The 24,608-nt window shown below is 36.7% G+C and overlaps 1 protein-coding gene across 1 annotated transcript in view; it reads left to right on the top strand.

The window, feature by feature from the left end:
- GPATCH2 (G-patch domain containing 2) overlaps positions 1–24,608 on the top strand; it is a 120,319-nt gene that overhangs the window by 515 nt on the left and 95,196 nt on the right. The window contains exons 2-5 of the mRNA XM_058836268.1: positions 8,661–9,374; positions 14,665–14,726; positions 22,466–22,648; positions 24,442–24,521. Of these exons, the coding sequence (XP_058692251.1) occupies positions 8,661–9,374; positions 14,665–14,726; positions 22,466–22,648; positions 24,442–24,521 (1,039 nt within the window). The remainder of the gene's footprint in view (positions 1–8,660; positions 9,375–14,664; positions 14,727–22,465; positions 22,649–24,441; positions 24,522–24,608) is intronic.

Here is a 24,608-nt window from a genome sequence, read left to right as displayed (position 1 = left end):
CAGTAGGCGAAAGATAAATTAAAACTTTAGTCCCAAGCTTATTTAGGTTTTCCTGTCTGTGTTTTTCCAGTAGTGGCAGACTCTCTAAGGCCTAAAGCCTTTGCAGCGTGTGTAGCTGAGCATCCAGTGCGGTGTGTGTTTCCTGCTTTAAAGCTTTTTCTGCTGCAAGAATCAACAAGTGCTGCTGTAGCCATCGAGCAGGGAAAGTATGGGTAGTTCCCCTGCAAAAAAAGTTCATAGATTTACTGTTTTATGTAATACCTTATGCTAGCATAGTGACCTCAAAGGCCACGTTATTTTTATTGTAGTGCTGTAAGGAAGGGAGGCTGAGTAATAGAATAGAAAAGGTCAGTTCTGTTAGTAGGCCGTGGAGATATAAAGACAGTAAGTGGAGAGAGTTGAGGGAAACAAGATGTTTCAAGCAACCAGCTGGGAAGCTGGTTTAATTTTCCTTTAATTTTAATTTCCCTTAATTTTAATTTTTAATCCTTTAATTTTCTTTCTGAAATATTGGGTATCTTGTGATATGTTTGGTATCAACTGGTGTGCGTAGCTTCTCACTTGTTTCACTTATTAATGGAAGCATGGAGGATTGTGATAGGGTTTTGTTTGTGGGGTTTTTTTCAAAAGTTCATAAACATCTTTTAGAGGCTATGTTAAATATACAGACACCTGCTGGTAGATTTCCCAGCTGAAATAGATTTGAAATAGACCTGAAATAGATTTCCTTTCATCTTTTTCTTTGTTTCTTTTCTGGAGATGGGAAGGAAGAGGAATGGAAAGGTTTAGTGCTTTGTTTCTCCTCCACTTTTGCTGATATAATCATTTTTTTCCCCTTGTGGGTATTTTTTCTCTACATTTTTCTAAATGAGAATACTCTCAAAAAGAGATTTTATTTGCCCAGCTGATATTTATTTGCTAGAACAAGTTTTCAGGTGTTGCTAGCCATCCAAATTTGCCTGGTGTAAATATAACAACTTCTGTTGGTGTAATTCAGAATGTTTCAGAGAATGAGATATACTCAGGCACAAGTGTTTTTATCTGAGTATTAATGCTGCATACAGTAGAAACATTGCCTCAGACATTCCCAACATGTATCTGTGTTCTGTCAAATACTTCACTATTTCTTTGACGTGTTATTTGTATTTTAATTTTAATATTTCATGTCTACATAAAGTAATTTAGTTCCAGAGGCTTCTAGAGTAGCCCTCAGCAACATGAGGTGGAGGCATATTTTTCTGTAATTGTCATCAGACAGTAAAGATTTTGCTTATGCTAGTACACTACTCAGAGGAATTCAATACAGAGGAAAATGTTGAAATGTTGTCCATTAAAAATCTGATCACTCCTCAGAGCTGCTCTCTTGCTCTTCTACACAAGTTCTTTCAGAAGCTGTCTATTAAAGGAGGCCTGTTTGAGTGGGATGCAGGAAAATACTTTTTACAGTGTCTAATACTCGATGTAGGAAATTAAGAAGTTGTGCTTTCTAAAAACATTAAGATCCTAAACAGGTGAATAGGTTTAGAACTGGCACAGAGTAAAATTTTTCACTTTTTGGAGTGGTAAAGCTTCTCCAAAGCAGAATGTTTTTCATTTAAATTGTGAATTCATGTGACAATTTAAGAATAGTTTGCAGTTTGGATAATTGCTGGGCATTCTGATTCTTTTGATAATGACTGTGGTGCTTTAGCATATTACCATGATTTGACAGGTCATGTGATTCTGCACCTTGACAATTAATTAATGAAGTCGTACTTCTGAAAAGGGCAAGCATATCAGTAAATGGCAGCAGTGGGATTGCAAGAATTGCTCTCTCTCATGACAAATTGCTCCAAATCTCATTTCTGGCTGACCAATTCATTTGTGTTAGAGCCTTGTTAAATGTAGTTCATGTCAGCATCTTTTTGACTGTATGCCATTGCTCTGTACTGAACACTTTTTCACAGTTAAATGTGAGTAGACTGATAGTATTTATTGTTGTGCCTTCTTAGATAACCAGCAGTTTTAGAAAAGTCAGATGTACTTACTGCAAATTATCCTGGTTCTAATTTTTAGGGGAATCAGCAATATAATAGGTGATAAAATTACATCATTCCTGAAATACTTTTTATTGTACAGGACAGAATTACAGAAATGCTCAGGCTGGAAGGAACCATGGTGGGTCATCTGGTCCAATCTCCCTGCTCAAGCAGGGTCATCCCAGAGCACATGGCGCAGGATGCTATCCAGATGGGTCTTCAATATCCCTGATGAGGGAGACACCACACTCTCTCTCTCTGATCAACCTGTTCCAGTGTTTGGTCACCTGCATAGTAAGGAGGTTCCTCCTCATGTCAGGAAAATCCACAAATGCCAGAGTTTATGTCCAAAAAGGAGACAGGAGTCCTGCACCTTTATTCAAATAAAGAGAGAGAATCCCCTGGGGCACACACATGTGGTGTTTTCTCACTCAAGGTTTTGGAGGGCGCAGGCTCCTTTTATCCTAAGCTCCCGGCCGTACCTTGCCCTCTTCCTTTCCCCATTGGCTGGGGTACTAGGAAGGTACAGCCTTCCCGAACTGCCTACCACATACTCTCCCCTTGAACCTACTCTTTTACTCCCAAAGCTCAGAAGTTCAGGCTTGTGCAGACCCCCACTTGTTTGTTTCAGGAGCTGAGCTGTCTGGGCTCTGCAGGGAGCCTGCTGCCCAAAGTTAGTAGAGACATAAAGACCTATTTCAAAGGCGTTAACACCCACACCTTCGCTCATCAAATAGTTTGTAAAGACATTAGCTCTCCTCTCAATCCCTCCTCTATTTCTCAATTTGTCTTTACAAACCCTAGTTATTAACTTAACCCTTTAACAATAAGGAACATTTGAAACACACCCTCCCGACATTTCTGATCCCTGCACCAGGTGTGGCAAATAAATACAGAGAATAAAGTAGACAGTGGACATTCCTGTTAGTCTGTTAATCACTAGAGGTCCTTGTCCATGGCTGCTGATAGCCAAAGTCTCCCATCCTTTTCCTCCAGCTGAGAAGTCCAAACCTCCAGGGCATTAGAGACTTTGGCCTGAGTATGATGGGTCCATCTGTTCTGGCTGCTGTCTCTGCAGTCCTGGTTGGAGGTTATGAACAACAAATGCTGAAGGCAGCATCTGTGCTAACTGGGCTTCTTGTTCAAGGAGCCCCAAAATTTATGATTGGAGGAATAAAATGTTGATAGTGAATGTATGCATTCAAATATTTAGGAACTGCATATTTGATACAGAAGTTTGTAGACATTTCTAGACAGTGAAGTAACTGTCTTTGAGGAACAGTCATTTCCATAAATTTTCTTTTTTTTTCAAAATTCTCATATACTTTTATTATTTTGTCAAACTTGTGTACATATGTAACAGATGACAAAAAAAGGCGAGTTGGCACACCTTGAAGATGGAAAATAGCCTGGGATCTGGGAATTGGTTTTCTCTTTTCATATATAGATGTGCTCCAGCATGATATCCTGGTTTGTCTCAAGAGTCTTCATCTTTTTATAACTGTCCATCCTATCTCATATGAAAGTCAAAATCATTCAATTTCTCTAAGTGTCTCTTCTGATACTGTCACATGAAAATCACATTTTTATTAAGTCTCCTTGGCCTACAGGTTAGATTTACTTTGAATGTGTCGCCAATGTGCTGGATTTTAGTCTTTAAAAGAATGAGGATCCTCAGAAGGTGCAAAGTGTGGAGCTTTTTTGGAAGGTAGCTCTTAACGCCCTGCAGTGATGGTTGATGTGGGATGGAAGGGATGCCTTGTGGTGTAGCTTTGCATACCTGTGGTCCAGCAGATAGTGCCAAATGACATAACTGTGTGTGGATGTGGAACTGGAGGCTTTGTCCACCTCTTAGTGATGGCTTTTTAATGACAGGGAGTTTAGATAGTCTTGGCACAACTTCAGTTTCTGCTCATAGAATTGTTAAGTTTAGAAAGATCCTCTGAGGCAGAGTCTGACTTAATCCCAGCACTTCCATGTTCACCACTAAACTGGTGGTTTATTACCTGGTGCAACATCTACATGTTTTTTGAACACTTTCACCAGTGCTGCCACCACTTCTCTGGGCAGTTTGTTTCAATACCTGACCATTCTTTCCTAATATTTTTCTTCCTAATGAAGAATTTTTTCACAATATATATTTCTTGTAAACCCCCCCGGTGCAGCTCAAGGCCATTTCCTATCTTGTTACCTGGGAAGAAGGGAAACAAAAGCTTCTCTATAACAGAGGTTTATCAGTGATTTCCTGATCTACCATAGTCTCTTGCTAGCTTTTTAATAATTTTTTATTAATTATGCTGCTTTGTTTTGCTTCCCCCTTTGTGTGTCCCAAGAACCATGATAGTTCTCTTTTTTGAATCTGTAAATTGTTCAAGTAAGGCAGTGAGATTTATCATGTGGTGTTCTCTCCCAAATAGTTGCACCTCTTCAATCCAAATTTCAGTCACACTCATTAATAAAGCAGAGCTCTCCAAACGAGTGCTTCTAAGGCTTTGTGAAAATAACTTCTGAGGTGGAGAAATGGGATTCAAATTAGTACCTATCTGAAGATAAAGGTACTCTGTGGGTACAACTGTGTTACGAGACATCAGAGAATCCATATGGGAAAAGATTATAGGAGTCAGGTTTTATAATCCCAATGTTGAAGGAACTATTTGATTTTGCTTTTGCTTTTAGCTTGTGACCAAGGTGGTTTGTGAAGGAAATAAGGTGGTTCTTTTTGGAACTGATGAAGCACGAATGCAGCATAAATTTAGCTGCAAGATGCCCCAGTCCTATTTAACAGGAAAAGGTATAGAACTAGAAGATAAATATAAATGCAGCTGTTGCCTCGGCAAGAGACAATGCCTCTCCTTAAGAGTTGTACAACTAAATTAACGTCAGTGTGTGTTTGTTAAATATCTTGTGAGCAGTCAGAACTCTATATTGTTATGTGCTTTAGGTGAGAGGTGAACAAAAATGATACTTAATTTTCGCTGAAAAAGTGTATTATTTCCATTAGGATTTTCAGTTTGAATATTAATACTGAACAGAAGCTGTGCAATTTGTTTTGGAGCAGGTGAAAGCAGTTATGCTATTTCCTGCAAACAGGACTTATACGGTCTGTTCTTGTAAGGGTTAGAGAGGAAATGGATCAGTCTTTGGTGAACTACATTAAAATTGCTTCAGATAAATGTAAAGGTCAGTGTAGGCAAACTAGATTTTCTTGTAGTAAAGTAGGATCCTCTCCTAGTGAGGACATTACAGTTTATTGCTAGCTGTGGGCTGTTGCTGTAACAGCTTTTTTATAGCCTTGTGTGAGTCATGCTAAACTGTGGCTCATCTTAATATTTTATGTACCTCAATATGTTGTTCTACATTCGTTGTTACAACCTTTGAAATTTCTTATCTTACTGAACACTGCTGATACTCACTGCTAATGTCCTTAATACTTCTTGTAGTTATTTTTCAACTTGTTTCAAATGCAAATATTTTTGTTACAGTTCCGTCTGCAGCAATGATTAAAATTTCTTCATAGGTTTGGAATACAAGCTTGACAGCTGGTTGCAAACAAGAGAGAGTTTCAAAACTGAGTTTGTCTGATAAATAATACTATAATAGAGATATGCTCCTGAATTTTGAAGATAGAACAGTTAATCTGAAATCTATCTGGCTGCTGCTACCTTTGGGGGTTTTTTTCCTTCAATTATGGCAGGAGAAATGAGAGCACCAATAAAATTAAGCAAAAGAGTTTCTTTTCTTATTTTTTCAGGTTTTCAGGAGAAGGAGTTCTAATGTGGACCACTGGCATGTTGAAAGTGCAGTGTGAATAGAAAGCTGAAGTGGTTTGTGTTTGTGTTCTCAGTCTATTGCAAAGGAGCTTGCACTGTCCCAGACTGATCAAGTAATTCTTGCAATCATTTTGAAATAATTAAAATATTAATTTTTCTGATCTGCATAGGAGGTGATGCAGTTAATGATAGTTATATTATACACTGAACCATGGCTACAATTTTTAGGGTAAATAAGGTCACTGCCCTGTACAAATCTTTATTCAGGAGTTGCAATGAAGAGACTTGATATTCAGTAGAAAAGATTAATTGCAGGACTGCATAATATTCAAAGTCATTGTCTGCTGGAAATTAAGTCACGTTACTGCTCAGAGTCATTTAAGAACCTTGTTATCCCTTTACTTCAAAAACACTTGAGGATGTTCACTTTTCTTGAGCTTTGTCTTTTGATCTGGCACCATCTGTATTGCAGTATTTTGGGAGGAATTCAGGGCAAGTTTCATTGGGGTATAAAATTCAGAGCTGGATATATTGTGTTTGATCTTGAAATATTTTGGAATTAAGGCAATTTTACCACTGTAATTGTGCCATTATCTGGAGTAAATTGGTATGTCCACTCTAGGAGCTACATTGATTTTAGTGATACAATTACCCATACAGATTAGGGATACCGAATTGAAGGAATTAATCATAAACTATGGTGCAAGGCATTAGTGTCCCTGTCTTCTCTTTCCCTTTTACTTTGTGCAACAGGATCACTAAGAGAATGGGCTGCAAGAGATTTATGCAAGCTAGTTCATATTCTGGCAGGTTAGCAGAAATCTGTTCATTTGGAAAGCTAAATCTGGGTTTAAGCCTACAAATTCAAGTTTTGGTGCTGTTTGCCATAGATGCAAAAGTGTGTGGCAGGAAGGCCTGGGCAGGTGTTTGAGGGAATTGGTTTCTCAAATTAACCAAAATGTGCTGCAGTTTGTCTGTTCAAGTGTTATGGCTTATGTTAAATGAGTGCAGAAAAGCCCCTTACATCTCAAGGGCATCTCATTTCTTTTACATGCACCTCTGGGGATGTCTGTCCTCATGGGAGTTGGACAGGAAGGCTAAAGGTTGAGTGCCCTCCCACTGCAGCTATAACTATGGAGAAACATGCATCTGCTTGATGCATCTGCTTAAGCATCTTGTGAACCAAATAGATTAAGGAGAAAGTGTAGCACTTTTCCAGAGATGTCTTGCCATTTACAAGACGATGTAATTCTGCTGTACTAAGAGCGAAAGAAAACATTGAGAGGGAGTAATATGACTAGGGGTTACATCAGGACAGAAAAAGAGGTATGGGAAATAAATGGAAGTGACACAGCAGTTTCAAGAATTCAAAATAAGCTTGTATTTCTACCACTTTCTGTGCTTTTATTGTTCTTGCAATTGAAATGTTTAGAGTAAGTATTTCTGAAAATGGTTTAAAAGGAGAATATATAACTTCTTTAGGTAAGGTATTTCATTTGGATTTCTTCTTAATCATGTTCTTCAGTTCCTCCATTAATATTTAAGACTGCCCATTCAACCATCACCATTAGGTACCTTTGATGTTGGAGTTTGTGCTAAGTGGCAGAGGGAAGCTGTCTGTGATCTGTCTAGGTTTTCTCCATGTCTCCAGCACTGACCATGTGTAGAAAACTTGTTATTATAGGTTTCTCCAGCTATTTATATTGTAAAAGAAAGTGAAGTTTTGCTTTTAAATGTCCTCTACATAATTTACTGAATGTACAACATCTTCCATATGCATCAGTTTGTGCAATGTAGTAGCAAGCATGAAAATTGTTCTTTGCTTTACCTCCAGGAAGGGGGTCTTCTGATGTTTTTATATGGGAGTCTGATTGCTGTGTTTATGGAGAAGGTTCACAGACTTCAGAGAAGGATTAGAGTTCAGCAGCAATCATTTAATGTTTTTGTAATTACGTTCATGTAATGCATAGGTGAACTTACTGAAGCATATTGAGTTAAAGGCATGCTAAATGCTAGTGAAATTTGAAGAGGAAGGAGCAAAACATTTAAAAGGGAAAGGCCTTAATTTGATGCTGTGTGTTTAAGGATCTTTTTCCTTATGCAAGCATGGGATTCTATGGATGCAAGTGCCTACATGTGGTAGGAAACTTTGCATTTAATACTCTAGAATTATCTGTAGTTGGGTATTCTCTCAATATAACTGCACTGAATAATTTTTTTTTTTTAATTGAATAGATATCAGCCATTTGGAAAGACAGAATTAGTTGCTATTAGGAAAAAAAGTCATATTATCCAAGAATTGCCATCTTAAATTCATTTTGGCATTTAGACAGCATTAAGAGATAATCATCCTTAAAAATATTTTATCATAATGAAAGTCTTAAGCAGAACTCATTAATGTACATCAAGGAGAATATTATGTATTCCATTTCCCATTCCTAAATTTAAAATGTGCTCCTTACCTGCAGTTAGAATGCTCTTTGTTGATGCTGTTGCCATGTGGAATCCCTGACAATCATATAAATATGATGAGATTAATCAAAACCAAGCAATAACAGTGAGGCCAGAAACAAATGGGGGAACCTCCTGTCTGCCTCTTCTTTCCAAGACAGAAGTTTGGGAAGATACTTTTTAAAAGGAACTTATTTATGCTGATGTGCTTCAAATTTTGTAGCACTGGTTGCCAAGGATTTTGTCTCTTGGTAGAAAGAGTCAATGGCCATCCTATAAAGATTATTCTACCTTGCCTAAAGGGACTAAAATGATTTTGCCAAATGAAGTTGTTGTACTTAGCACTTAGCATTTGTTGTACTTAGCACTTTTAATTCATTTGTTGTTTTCTTGTATTTTTTTTTTCCTTTGAAATCTGTAGGCATTTCAGTAGGACTATGGAGGAACTGGTTCATGATCTGGTCTCAGCACTGGAAGAAAGTTCAGAGCAAGCCAGAGGAGGTTTTGCTGATACTGGAGATCATTCTCGAAGTGTGTCTTGTCTTCTAAAGAGACAGGCAAGGAAAAGGAGGGGACGGAAAAGACGTTCATTTACCACCCATCATCCCTGGGAGACTGGTCACTGCCTTAGTGAAGGCTCTGATTCCAGTTTAGAGGAATCAAACAAAGACTACAGGGAGAATCATGCTACCAAGAAAGACCACAGTGATTCTGATGATCAGCTGTTGGTTGCTAAACGTAGGCCTTCCTCAAACTTGAATAACATCAGAGGCAAAAGACCTCTGTGGCATGAACCAGATTTGGCTGTGGACAGTTTGGGAAACAGAACTTTGCGCAGGAGGAGAAAGGTGAAACGCATGGCAATTGATCTGCCATCAGAAGTCTCTAATGCACTGACAATAACTCAACAGCAGGATAACAGCAGAGATCAAGAAATGGACAATAACAATAAATCATACCAGCACCAAGAGTTTTCCAAGAGCAAAGTGAAAAAAAGAAAAGTATCTGCAGCTCGGCAAGGTCCAGAAATCTTGGATGAAGGAGTAGTTATAGAAAATGAAGAAGTGAATCAAGCAAATAAGGACAAAATGGAATATGAGGAGCAAAAAGGCTCAGATGAGAACATGAGTGACAGGTTATTCTTTCCTTTTCTTTTTACAGAAACTTTGGATAATATTTGTTTGCTTTTATTACTGTTGCTTGTATTGGGAATCGTCAGATTTCTTGTTGATTCCAGAGATAAAATTCTAGCATCAATAGTATCTGTTTTAACAAATTACTCTTAGTTTTTTTACATCTACTGTTCTTTATGTATTAGTTGCCCAGGTTAAGGAATTCAGCAAAAAATAGAGAGTGATTTAGAAGACGAATAACCAAGAAAACAGTTTTGTGAAATAATATGTTCTAGTTGTTTCAAGATTAAGAATGACAAAATACACATATGAATAACATGGGTTTTTCTGGCTATTTCAACTGGTAACAGTTGTCAGATAAGAATTTAGTGTTTTTCCAATTGCTAGTCATTGGTGTTTTGATTGTTACCTCTATTTGTCAGAAAGGTTGTCAGTGTTTAGAGTCACCATTTAGACAGTATGTTCTGGTGTGTCATGGACATAAAAAGTCTGCAGGTTGCCAAGGATATAGATCATTTACGAAATGCAAAAACCAATTTACAGTTCAGAAACACCTGAGCTTGCCATTAGAAAAATGGAGGAATGATGACCCTTTGGCAGTGCACCTCATCCATCCATTCCAGACAGCAGTCATACTGCAATGGTAATTGTTTCCAAAGTACTATTTTGACAACACAGTAAGGTGTAAGTCATTTTTCCACCATACACAGGGGATGTTAACTGCAGGGCCTGGTAAGCCTGGTTTTGTTTTATTCCATGTGCCAGGTTCTGAATGCCAAAGTGTCGGCAAGACAATCACATCTTGTAAGATAAAATTTTCATCAGTTCCTTGATGGCACTGGGTTTCCCTGGGTTTTTTTTGTAGGCATTTTATCTATTAACTGTTAAGCCTTTTCCTTACTGGACAGGTAGAATCAAGATGCAGAGAGTTGTTTTGACCAGAGCAGTCAGGTTGGTTACTGTAATAATAGCAGTGTTGGTAAGTGCCTACCTCCAGTTACAGTCAGAAAAGTCCTAAGTCTTTTTGTTACATGCTAGCTCTGACCCTCACTGGTGAACAAGGAGCAGCTGGAAGAGCTGAATTAATCCCAAGCCTTAAACATTTTTCCTTACATGTTAATTATTAGAACAGAACTCATCTTTCAGGGCAGCCAGTGTAACTTTAAACATCTCCCTTTGACATGCAAGTTAGGAGTCTGTGCTGTCAGGAACCCTTTAGAAAACTTCTCTTTTCTTTGATGATACTTTGAGTCTTTTCTTCCAAGTCTGGGACCTGGGACCTAAAGATGTTTAAAAATTTCCTTCAAACTAGGAACCATTGCATAGTTTTTCATATCTCCATGGTCTTGTGTTTTTTATTTGTAAAAGACTTTCTGTTATGTTACAAGGGTTAACAGTTCTTCAACTCAAAAGTTCTGTAGCTAATTTTTGGGTGGAGAGAAGAGCAATCAATAAGGATATTCTCTTGTAGACTCCAAGAACTGAGCTCATCAGGTCAGTCTGAATCTTCTTTCTCAAAATAAACATTATTGTTTTAAAGGTTGATTGTCCTCTTCAAAACACTTAAAGTTTTGTTACCCCCAAATACTTGAGCTGCTTTTGCTCAAGTCATACTCCAAATACTTGTCTGTGGCCCCAGTAAAAAAATCTTTAAAACCATTCTCATCTTCATAGGGTTTTCCACTCATGCACACAGTAGAGTGGTGGCCTGTCATTCTACTGAATTTCTTTCAATGACCAGATGTACCAGAAAGCTTGGAAATCACTGAATTAGAAAACTTACATTTCATTGTGTGGTTAGAAATCTGTATCTAAGCCTCTCAGGTGATACTGTGTCAGAATATTTTGTATGTGCATAATTTTAACTTGTTTTAATCTAACTTTAATCTAACTTTATTTAGATGCATTAGTGTGTTTATTAGAGATCGTTTAGCTAGAAGAATTTGAAAGGACCAACAAACTCCTTAAGAGGAGTATGTTCTGAAATAGAAAGCTTTTCTTTTAAAAGTGAAGATGGGATTTTACAAGATACAAAGAGCTAACAAAGCATCTTGGATAACATTCAGCAACACTTGCTGGAAGAGGAAGAATAAAAAGTATACAAAGTTGCTTTTGTTTTGTATGCAGTAATGTGTGCAGTAGTATATTCAGTGCAATAGTTCAGTAATTCTTGAAAAAAAGACTAATTTTTTAGAAGTTTGTTTTTAAAAACAAAACAAAGCTGTTAATTTTTAATGGGAGTTAAGTTGCTTGTTAAAACCAAAAACTGGTTAAAACCAGTCAGAAGTTTTCAGTGTATACATGGCATTATTTGAAAATAACATGGTTTTGAAGTGCACATTAAAAATGTTAAGTGAGACTTCTTTTGCAGGCTTTTGTCTGTGCATGTGAGTGTTCAAACACCAAACAGCAATAACCAGTTTTTAAGTGCATGATTCAGAAGTTGGAGGAGTCTTCAAACTCCTGAAATGTCAGCATCTAAATGATCCCAAATATGAATTCCTAGGAGGATTGTTTTAAGCACTGGGAATGACATTTTTTTGATCAGGGCTTATCCGTCCTTATCCTCAATGCACAGCTTTTGGTCAGTTTAAGCCAAATTCAGCAGTGTGTGATATTCTGGGTGCTATTTAATTCCCACAAGCTTTGTCACGTGTTTGTGCTGGAAGTCACTAAAGAGAGGTGAAATCTCAGTTGCCTGTTCTGAAAGAGTAGCAGCAGTGAAGCTTGGAGGCACCACCCATTGTGGCCACGGGGGAAAACAGGAGCTTGGTCAGGTCCTGGGGACAGCACAAAGCTCCCATGTCTCATACAAAACCAAGGCACCAGACAGCATGTTAGTCATAGGAAGTGCAAATGACAAGTGTTCTTTTTTTCCATAAGTGTAGAAATAAAGATGTGAAAGCTTTTTGAATAGCTTAGCTGTTGCTTCCAAATTTTCGCTTGTGCACACTATTTTATAGGACTAGAAGGAGTCTGTGGGTTTTTGCTTTTTCATGGAAGTCTTGTTGGGAGTGGAATTCTCATTACAAAGCAAAGGAATTGCAATACACTTCAAAATTATGTTAAAACTGGAAATATACTCCATCATAGCAGCTTTCATGTACTTAGATATTAATGTATTCATTCCAGAGGTTTTGAATTTATTCAGTGAAATGACTGCCATGTAGCAATTATCTCAACTGTAATCCTTGCCCAATGTGACTGTGGCCTGAGGAGAGTGAACACTGTGGCTGCCATGGCTAAACACGCTAAACATGGCTCACACATGCCAGTCTTAGTTTGAATTTTTAAATTTTTTTTTAATTTTTCAAATATTTCAAGTGGTTATGTTTTCATGTGCTGATTAGTCCTTCAGTGAGAAATATTTCATAATTGAAATATTTTAAAAAGGGAAGGAGGCTGTTCTCAAAATTGGAAATTTTGGTAGAGAAAGTAGCTGAAATATCAGGGTTGAAAGGATTTTCTGATGTTATAACATGCAATTAATAAATAAGCAAGAAGAATCTATGATGAAGGGATGTTTTTTCCTTTGAAATGGATGCTGTAGAATTGTGCACAATGAAACTTATGGGACAGTAAAGCCATCTGTGTTATAATAAAAGTGAGGATGGGATGCTTGCTAAAAGGACTTGCAATATTAGAAAGTTCAAGGCTTGGTCCCCCTCACAAAGATGGTTCCATTCTCATTGCATGCATGTCACCTTTCTTCTGCTTAGGGCAATTGTGCGAGTGCTTAAGTCTGTTTTGATTATATTATGTATATTATATTATGTGTAAGATATAGTGTAAGTGCTGCTTATGCATCAAGGATTTGGATCAGCCTAAGATACAGCAAGGATTAAGACAATCTTCAAACACAGAGATATTTCATATCTAGATATATATGTATATGCTTTTAAAAACCCAATCACTGCTTTGTATCACCTGCTACCATATTGTGTTTCAAATCCTGTTGGGATGCCTCCCAAAGGGAGATAAAAACATACATATGCCTATAATTAAATATGAATTAGATTAATTTTATATAATTCATATACTCAAGTGAAATACATAAAAAAACAGAGGCTTTTGTGAGAAATTAGAATTTAAAAGGAAATTATTTTCTCATGTGTACTAGTTATTTGATAGAAAAATTAAAATAATTTATTATTAAAAATAAAAATAATTGAAAACAGTTGGTTTCAAGTATAGGACAGCATGCTAATTGTAATATGAATAAGTGTACAAAGGTAAATAGACATAAAGTTCTTGTGAGTGGCTTGTAGGGGCACATCAGGAGTAGCCATAGTATTTATAAAATGTACTTGAATTTGTGTGCTGAACTGAAGTGTTTGGGTTTTTTTTTAAAAATTGTTCCACATCTCAAAGTAAGTAAAATGTGATAAAATTTTGATGAGAATATTACCTCCTTAACATAGCTTTCTTGATAAAAAGTGAAATAAGAGGTTTAGAGAAAAGGCCTTTCATATGAAACTCAGCAGTGCAATCTGTGTTATTTAAAGACCAGTCTGATTTACTGTTTAGAGACATATGGATTATTGTATGTAACACAATGTATATACAGCAAGGAGCTAAATGCCAACTCATGTCTTTGAATTTAGAGATGTGTGTCCATGTTGTATACACATGTTCTGATTTTAAGGCCATGCTGGAAATCATAGAAAAGTAAACTGTACCTTGGTTTTGTTGTTGTTGTTGATGTTATGATCATGAATCATACTTGTTTTCATCAGGGTGACCTTTATTTTTATTTAATTGGCTACCTTTGTTATAAACTTTTTTTTGTTCTCCCCGAGTAGTATGTCATGAAACCTTAACCAGTATCTTTTCCAGAATATTTGCAAATGATGTTCAGAAATTCGATTTTCAGACTCTTATATTTCATGTGCTGAAGGAAGGCTTAGTCTGCTTTTGATTGAGACTTTTCCTATTTTATTGAGCAGTGCTGTTCCAAGATCAAGCTGAATTGCGCAGCATAAGAAGGGAGCAGTGAGCATTTGATGGAAGCAGATAATAAAATGCATCAATTGTGTCAGTACCTCGTTGCAGTCACATCTGGCTTACTGTCAGGGTACCATTAGATTCCTATGGTTTTATGTGCCAAAAATAATACGCTGTGTAGTTAATGGAACTAGGATATTTGCAGTTTGATTAAAAAAAATCATTCTATTTTCTCTCCAATCTCTGTTGGGCTTAAGTTCAATCTGAGCACAGCCTTGTCTCCTTAAAATTTTACGACTGAAAGATCAATTGTTCTTTTGATCTGTTTCTTTCTTTCTCTTATTACAGTGAATCCAGCAGTCTGAGCAGCAGTGATGCTGGTTTGTTTACCAATGATGAGGGAAGACAAGGTATTGAAACAATCTTTCCCTTCTCCACCCCTCAAACCACATCAGTTGAAATTCTGTAAGCGTTACAAGTTATTTCATAGGTTAATTATTGTATTTCAGTTTCTATTACTGTTTTACTAAGTGGAAATATAGCTTGCTTTCCTTTTTTTTTTTTTTTATGTTGTCAGAGGGTGTCTTGACTTAGTCAAAAGCTATATTGAGAAACAGCCTCTGTAATATGAAAAAGTTACTTAAAACTTGAGCATCTCCTAAAAATCAGCTATATTAATTGCTCAGTTCCTCCAATGTTCTGACATGACTCTGATTGTAGTACTGCAGTTCTTGGGGTGTTTTTTTTCTTTCTTTTCCTCCAAACTGATAGGGCAGGATTTTATAGTTAATTTTGATTCACTGATTTCTTTAACAAGTAATTTCAAACAAACTACTTTTTCTGCAGCCCAGGACTGAGATTAGAGCTGTTTAACATCTCCCCTCTGAAAAAAACACTTTAATCTGAAATGTAGTGAAGATTGAAACTTTTCTTTTAGTATGAATAATATTCACACATGTTTTTTTGTGATAAAACTATTAAGGATGGAAGTAAGAGGTTGGTGTTTTTAGCTGCTTTAGTCTTTTTTGCAGCACATTTACCTATATTATGCTATGATGGAGTAGGAACTCACTGTCTTTGACAGGATACAAAAATGAGACAAAAAATAGTCTCTCAGGTATTTAAGACTTGCTTTTCTGTTGGAAATTTTGAGTTAATGGTAATGGAGGGTATTTTCTTACACAGTTTGCAAAAGGCTACTTGAGTGTGTGCAAGAGAAGAAATTCTGACCCATTCCACAAAACTAGGTTAAAGGAAAGTCTGGGTTTCTTTATTTTTTAATTTCTAATTCCACCTGTTTTTGTGAGGGTTGGGGTTATCTTCAGTAGGGAGAGGATTTTTCCTACTTAAAACAGAAGTGTTACCCTTCTTGTTCAAAGGTAACTTGTGCTACACAAACTGTACCTCCCAGCCTGAGTATCTGTTTTCAGTTGTGCTAACTGATGTTTTTTTAAGAGTTAAAGTTTCCTTACAAAATTTTCAATTGATTTAAGTTCAGTGCTACAATGCATTGAGTCTTTAGGTATGAGTCAAAAAGATTTGCTTTTACTTCCCTTGAATTTCTCTTTTCACTTGGAATTTTTAAAGCATTTGTTCTCTACATTTATATGTAAGATAACTTATCACACTTCCTAATTGCATGTTTTTCTAGTACTCTTCTGATATATTTCTATCAATATTTCTGTCCTTACATCCTGAACTGTATTATTTAAATCTTGGAATAATATGACTGAAAACACTTGAGTTGCTTTCTGATTTTCTTATATATTTCGTGAGAAAACAGGAGGGATCAGTGACCAGTTGTGTTTTTTCAGTGGTGTGGTGTTACCTTTTTTAGTGCTGGTTCTTTACGGTAAAGTTGTAGTTCTTAGTTTTGTCTGATATTTAAATCTTGTTTCAGTTTTCAATTTTCAAGCAGAAAGCATTAGACCTGAAATAGTATTCTAAAATACAGATAAACAGAAGAACAATAATTAAATCTGAAAAGGATACTGTCATGGCAAAACATAATTTTTTCAATCTCTCCTTTGAACTAATAATTTTGTGGGTATGATCAGAAGTCTGTTAGCTTCACACTGAAACTCGGAAACTTTTAAACTGCATTATAGCTTTGGTTTTGTGAGACTTTCCCATGAAAGTACTATCAGAGATCATACTTCAAAACCAAAATTGTTGATTTTCTGGTAATGCTGATAGTAATTTGTACTCTCCTTGAGGTTGTCTCTGTGAGTTAATTTGTAGCTGAACTGAGACACAAAATTGACAGGAATGAAGGAAAGAGAAAGTCAATCTGATAGAAGCAAAGGGAAAGCCTAGGTATGATAAACAAAGATGGAAGAGGACAGGATGAAAATGTATTAAGGGAAGAAATGGCTAGTTTTGTTTTGTAGTTTTAAATCTAGACTCTAGTTTCTGTCTTACCAGTGTCCCTCCTCCAGGATATCTATATATCATCTCTATCTATATCTTTAACATCCATGTATAGGTATATCTATGCTAAGAGCATCAGCGTCTTGACCTCATTTATGGTTCAAATTTTCTGCACTTCTGACTTCAGGTTTCTGCAAAGTCAAGTGGAGAACCAGAGACTGATTAATGTTGCCTGGTGAAATTCTTGGTTTAAATTATGTACCTGCCATCACTTAGAAGTTTGGGTAGCAGAGGACAAGAGGTTCCTGTTCTTCTGGGCAACCTTTGTTAGTTTTGTATTTCTGAGATCAAGAACCACATCTTATTTATTGCAGAAAATAGTATTTATAAAACTTGAATAAATTCCCAAAGCATATTCATCCTTTGGGACACACATTCTAGACAGGAAAGTGAGTAAAGCAGAACTTTCTTGAAGCATTTGGCCAGTAAATTAAGTAGTTGAATATTTGTAAACTTTAGAATGCCTGATTCTGTGACTTTTAATATATTCCAAATTTTTTCAGAAAGGATATGGAAATAAATTCTGTTACAATACTTACTCTTCTGTGGACAGAATCTCAGAAGAGTTTCAATTTTTATAATTTGATTTAAGAAAACCAGGTGTAGCTTTAATTGGGATAGTTCTAGATACATTTTAATTCTCATCAATTGCTATGATAAAATTGTTGAGACTTGAAAGTCCTCTGTTCAGCTTCTAATATGCGCTGTACCATCTAACATTTTTTAAAACTTCTGTACTCTTTTCCTTTCCCTATTCCAGTTTTTTGGATTTGATTTGTTTGGTTCCAATGAAGTCCTCATCTGAGCCCAGCCTTGTTTGCCCTCCTTTTCCAAGTTATCCAAGTGTTAACATTAGGTCATGTGAGAGGGCACAGGCCGCACCCCTGCTGTGCTCTGTCCTACTCCGGTAATTCCTCTGGCAGAGGTAATTGATGCTCGATTTTGGCAGGCCCAGTGTGGCAAATGTTTTTATTCTGTGAAACGTTGCAAACCCTGAAGGGTTAGTCAACAAAAGCTTAGAGATCATGGAAAATTATTAGTGACGGTACAGTCAGGGAAGAAGGTAGCTGCTAAACTATTTACAAACCTCAAGTGATTTTTTGTGGGTTTTGTTTTCTTCAGAGGTTTTCAAATTGGGCAGTTTGGGGGTAAGATGTAATAGTTAGGGAAAAACTCAAAATACTGTGATTCTACCAAGCTCTTAAGTATGGAGCTAGGGAGACTGCCAACAAAGTGAAAGACATGAAGCTTATGTATGAGAAATCCTTATGACTTCCCTTTTTCTTCTTTTTTTCATTTTGTTCCAAGTAGTATTTTCTTGTTGTTTTGCAATTATTAAAAACATTAATGATAAGCAGTATTATGCCTGGTGAAGGAAAATTTTACGAGAATTTTGAACCAAAATGTCTAGTTTTGCATTGCTGCATGAAATAACAACTCTGTGATTGTCCCTAACTAGTAGGGACTCCTGCAGTTTCAAGGCACTTCACAGGTCAAAGGCACTTTGCAAGTTAAGCTTTCAATACAGTGTTAACAAAACTATTGTCATTCAGACACTATTGGAAGAGACTCTGTTTTGGAGGAAGAAATAGTTAAATTGCAAGGATGTTCTTTAATGAGCTTTAGAGCTTGGGTATAGCAAATAAAACATATTGTGTGTTCCTGGTTCATCTATACTTGTACACTTGGGGAAATTCAAAGTTGACTTAAGGCTTCTTAAATCATGGCATGCAGCACTTGAAATGTCCTTTAATATCTAAGCAAGTAGGAAGGAATATTATGTTAATAAAGTGTTAAACAGTTAAAATTGGAGGTCAGGGAATGTCAGAGTTCCACTGTGGATGTGGCTAAGCATTTAAAGATAGCTGTTCATGATTTTACAATTAAACATATATTCATTACCGTGTCCTTTATGAAGATGACCCAGTACTGATTCAATAGAAGAATTCTAGTGAGGAACTAATTTGGGCCTTGCATAGCATGTCAGTAGCTGCGAGTGACAGGGTGTGTTTCACCATATATAGAAGAGAAATGGAGTGAGCAAAACAAACTGAAATCACACCAGGTTTGAACTCTTGTGGCAAATAAATTTATAGTCTTTGCAAATTATAAAGAAATAATATGAAGTTGTTGCATATGACCTGAATAGTTGAAATCCTAAATATTTATATATTCTTTATATGTATCTTTTGTCAAGGTAGCTCTGTAAAGTACAGAGAACAAGATGCAATGTTCCTCTGTGAATGGGTAACTTCAGCTTCTGCTCTCCTGAAACTCCTGAGACGCATGACAGTGAATATCCTGATATCTCCAAAAGATTATTACAGCTGTTAGCAGTGGGGGTTTTTTACCTAGAAAGAGATACACTAGTCCTGGAAATGAGTCTGAATCCTGTGGTATTCACAGACCCTGTGCTCTTGCTCTCCGTGTGTGGGTTGGTGGATACCGGAGCAGCACCTGCTGTTTGTAGGACACTGATGCCAAACTTGTCACAGTAACCTCTCCAAGTATGTTGTGGTTGTTCTAGGCAGCTACATGTACTGGCTGCTGTTGAGCCTGATCTGGTCATTTTGTAATAAAACACTCTCTTAGTGTGCAGTGGAAAGTTTGTTTAAAACTGCACTGCTTTTGCTAAAGCAAGATTCACATGAAGCTTTTCTGAACATAAAACTGATGGTGATGCAGAAGGTGTCTGTGTCCATAGAGAAACCACCAGAAGCTCACATAAAATAAATTTCTAAACTTCTTAGAGAGGAAGGCAAGGAATTTAACATGGATCAGCAGTTAGATAAATATATTGACATAATATAGAGTGAAATTTAGGCTAAGAGTAATTGGAGGGAGGGGGTGGCCTAAAAATAACTCAAAAAAAAAAAAAATTAAGCCAGAAGTTAGCCTGGAAATTTTAGGATTGAAGTTGACATTTTTGAGCCTTAAATTGACTCTATTGTACTCATCAGTGCAGTTATAATACAATGTAAATTACTTTGAAGTAATTCCTTGAAGCATTAACCTTACACATAAACAAGTTTGATGTATTTTAAAAATGTGTTTAGGAGGATGCATGGGCTCTATTTTTGGAGGTCTGGAGGTTTTTCTACCTCTCCTGTACCTTGGAAAAATGTCATAATTTGCTGTAGGCCTATGCTGAATCAGCATCCTAGGAGGAAAGGACAGTGTAGTGAATCTTTGGAAATCAAGAATATTGCTTTGAGCTTTTAGTATTCCTAAGATCCCATTTGCTATGAATACTGTGCTGCCTTTTGAGAGCTGCAAATTAAGTAGGATAAAATCCAAGTGTTTGGTTATCAAACTCTTAAGTGGGGAGGCTCTGTGTTTTATTGCCTATATGTATCTGGTAGGGGATGGATTAAATGCAGTGGTCTTCCTTGGCTCTGAAAGTGGCATCCCTTCAGGGTGGAGCAATTGGTAAGCAAAATGCCTGTAAGTGCTCTCACCTGGATAAGAATAGTAGTAATAGGCTTACCCTTGCCTCAAGGTGATAATATGATTTAAAATATTCAGAGGATCCAGAGTTATTTAATTTCACAGACAAGGAAGATAAAAAAACAAGTATATCTGGATCCTGCTGTCATGTGGAAAAAGACTAAGAGGTTCAGATCTGAAGTCTGCCTTTGGCTGTAAGCAACATAAGTGCTTAGGGAAGTGTATAATAGCATAAAAATTAAGGTATCTTAACAGATAATTGCTTAACATACTAATATTCCTGTTGCACAAAAAGGAAAAGTAAGTTCTTTTTTTTTTTCCCAAAGAACTGCTGCTGGGTATATAGCAAAAATACCAGTTTCCTTCCATAGCTGCTCTTTGCCTTATTGCACATTCCACCAACTCAGTCTTATATTGTAGCTTTCTTCCAAGACTGCACTGCCTGCCTCTTACAGCTTCTGTCCCTGAACTCATCATGGAACCCTGTTTCAGAATTCTGTGCTTACCTCCATGGATGAATTATGTGTAAGAAGACTACTTTTGAGCTCCTGATAGTATTTCTTGTTAGTGAAGGTGTCTGGAGTTCTCATGACAAAATAGAGAGACAAAGTTTAACAAACATAAAAATTGGCAAAGTGTTTCCAACATAAAAGTTTGGAAAATCAAAACAAAGGATTTCAACCTTAACTCCAAACCAGAGACCGAACTAATTAAAAGGTGTGATTCTCCTTCCACCACCATCAGTGTCCCTATTAAGTATTCTTAGAGTTGCTCCAAAAAGCCTACACCTGGCTGTATCAAAAGGAGGATAGAATTAATGGTGTATGCCTTTCTGAAATGTCATAACTATAAATGAGGATTAGAGTGAATGGGGAGACAAGGCAGAATTGCTTCAAGAATGCAAAGAAATTCAAATCTTATTTTGACCTGTATATCTCTTTTCACCCTTTTTCCCCCATTCCTTCATCTACAAGTTTCTTTTTGTAGCCTCTGCTAATTTTCTTGTAGTAGTGATCATTAAAGATGCAAGGATCCCATTTCACCTGCAAGTGACCAATGAAGGGCTTTAATTATTCTATATTTTCTAGAAATACTTGTCCTTAATGAATTTTTACAGACATTTTCACTTGTGCTTGATCTCAAATATTCTTCATATTGCAACTGTTTATTTGGAGAAAGTGTGCTGGATTTTATTTTTTACATAATTTTGGCTTTGGTTTTCCAAAATGTGTGTTTCTCCACTATGCCATTGAGTGACAATGGAATTTTACATAAATGCTTTTTTATTCTTGAAATCTGTGTCACACAAATCTCACATTTGTTTCTTGCTTAATTTATCTTCAAATAAAAATGGAAATGTCAAACAAATAATTTATGTGCAGAAGTAATGAAACATGGTTTGGATAGTTTGAAACAGAACAAAATATGCAGCAGATACCTAATCTAAGTTTTGGGTGAAAGAAAGGAAATTTCCCATGTCTTTTGCAGATATTTTCTGTTCTTTTGAAATTAGATGGTGTGTATGAAAGGACGTGCTTTAAAACAAACATAGAAATTTATTTTTAGTTGCCAGTGTTTATGAGCTAATTTTAAGATCAGATTTTGTGTCTTGTATTTTCAGTCTTGGCTTATTTCTTAATTTAAATCCGAGTATTTAGATTCTACATAGATAAATACTGTCAGTAAAAATGACCAGCTTTGGGTTATAATGGAGTATAATTCTCAATCATGTGATACTGTCAGTTTTCATTTAAAATCAACTTTTTCAAAACTTATTTCTAAATGAACTTAATCAGATTAACTTCATTTAGTCACATCTGTTCATGATTGTTTTCCCCTTTTACTAGCCATACAAATCATGAAATTAAGCTAATTATATACCATTATCAGCTGCAAAGAACCAGTTTCAGTTTTATACCTTTTAATTCCCTGCAGGAGATTAAGGCTTGTTTTTTTGTTAATATGTAAAGTGCAGTAACTTAAATGGATTTCCCCACAGTTATTGCCAAAAGGATTAACTAGTTTATTATTGTTTTCACTATTGTAAATTGGTTTTAAAACATTACATTTTATGATGTTTCATTGATGGCAATGCTTGTCATGCTATTGAGAAACATTTTCCAAATAAAACTGCTATATAGGAGTAATTGTTATACAGCTATAAAGCAAAAGAATAATCCTGTCAGAGTATTTATTGATGGTAACATCTGATTTTTATCTTCTCTGCTCCTCCCTCTTTTTTGGGGGATTTGGGGACCCTGCCCTCACACAGGTGATGATGAGCAGAGTGATTGGTTTCATGAAAACGAATCAGGTGGAGCATGTGGAATTACAGGCATCGTTCCATGGTGGGAGCAAGAAGACTCCACAGAACTGGAGAGAGAATTGCCTGACCCAGTCTTTGAAAGTATCTTAACTGGTACTTTCCCTCTCATGTCCCGCTCAGGGAGGAGAGGTAAGTAGCAATCAAGCAAATGCAAGGTGTAGAATCACTTGGGTACAGTAGAAAGGTATTATATGGAATTATAATTATATGAAATATATAAGATATGGATAGGATCTTGGAGTTACCCATTTGTTTCCTTGAACTGTTAATTTTTTAAGATATCATTAGAGAGAAATAACTCAAAGTCAGTTATTAGAAAACTCAGAAAGTGGAAAACATCTCATTTTGGTGGACTGCTCTCTTATTTGTCTCAGTGTTTGCATTGAGAATTTTTCAACATTATTGAAAATGAAACTTGATGTTCCATTTTATTCCAGGCTTCTGCTGTAATGTATAGAATTCTGTAGAAGTTCATTAATTTAAAGGCTGGAGAGACTAATGTGACCATCTGTCCTGGTCTAGGGCAAATTTAGGAGAAAACTTCCAGTGGGGCTTCCCCCCCCCCCGGGAAGCAAACCCACGTGGCCCTTTTCCCCCACCCCCCAACCGGTTCGGGAAGAGTTTTCTCTGAGAGAAGTGGAAAAAAACCTGTTTATTTCACAGGCACAGCACCACCCAGCACAAAAATGAATGATTTCAAGTTACAAAACCTCTCGCCCTTCAGAAAAAGATGACAAACTTCAGAGGGTCTCTTTCCTGTGGGTGTTTGCTCTGTTATCAGTCCCTCTGGCGCTGGAAAATGCCGCTGCCCAGGTTGGGCTCCCGGTAGTCCACGGGTGCAAGCTCCCAGTGCTCCCCCGAGTCCCCAGTCCAAAGCAGGTTCGATTTGTTTCAGAAAAAGGGAAAGAAAACAGTCCAGGAAGACCTCTCTGCTCTGACTAGTTGGAAAGCCAAGGCGATCTGTGTCTTGTTCTCTGTCTGTGCTGTAGTCAAAACTCCCCATGCGGGGAGAGCAAGTACAGTCTCTGATAACAGACTCGGTGCTTCTTTTCCACTCACTTTTAGTCTCAGATGGAATTTTAAGAATATAAAACCTGTCTCTGGGTTAGGTGGACGAATGGGGATACAATTTAACATCATAATCAACCCAGGACACCATCTGCTTTGCTTTATGGTCAGGCCATGTTGTTTGTGTATAAGAGGAAAGGGTTTCTTTAGAGCATGGAATGAGATTCTAACCTAGAAAGTACCCTTTTTATTTCTAAAATACTTTCAACTACTGTGGATCCAGTCTAACCAAAGGTAAACTCTACTGGTGTTGGATTGCATTTACAGCTAGGAACCTACTCTTGTCCAAAAATTGAAGTTGTCAGACCTCAGCTTGCTGCCACAGAATTTTGTTGTACCTTCGTCTGCCACAAGAATCTCCTTTCCATTCAAATACAAATCTTCTATCTGAGCAGCGGCCAACTCACTTTTAAACTACTTCGCACACTGAATGTGTTGAATCCTTTTAGGTGGCTTATTCTCTAGATGCTTGGAATTGTTCTGAAGGACTTGGTGTCTGCAGATTAGCCAGATTCAATATTTCCTAGTGATAAGGAAGTTGTAAGTGATGGAAAAATCACTTTCATACTGGAGTTCAGTACGTTCTGCTTGTGCTGCCAACTGCGCATAAATCTAGGCTAGCAGTAAGAGTAGCTGCTGAAATGTTAATTTTCATGACAATTCATTCTTTCTCTCACTTTTCTCATTCTGTTCTCCATATTTCCACCAGTACAATGTTTGCCAATAAGATCATTTTGTGAAACAGAGCTTATGTTGATACGTAATGGTGAATTTTATTGGTTCAATGGTAGGTAAAATATTCTGTAATAAATTAATTTTATCAGTTAATTTAATCAATTTCTACTGTTTTTTAGGTTTCCAGAGTAGATGTAGTCATCTTCATGGAATGCCAGCAAGAAACATAAAAAAGGCTTCAGGAAACCAGAATGCTTTGGTAGGTGTTTTCATTTTTGTAAGCTCATGTGCACTTTTCTGAGATGTTTTTAAAAAGGCAAATTCTTCTCATGCTTGTTCCCTGATA

This window comes from Poecile atricapillus, chromosome 3 (genome assembly GCF_030490865.1).
Source record: "Poecile atricapillus isolate bPoeAtr1 chromosome 3, bPoeAtr1.hap1, whole genome shotgun sequence".
Taxonomy (NCBI): domain Eukaryota; kingdom Metazoa; phylum Chordata; class Aves; order Passeriformes; family Paridae; genus Poecile; species Poecile atricapillus.
Note: the sequence above shows the minus strand (reverse complement) of the source record. Positions and strands in the feature narration are given on the sequence as shown.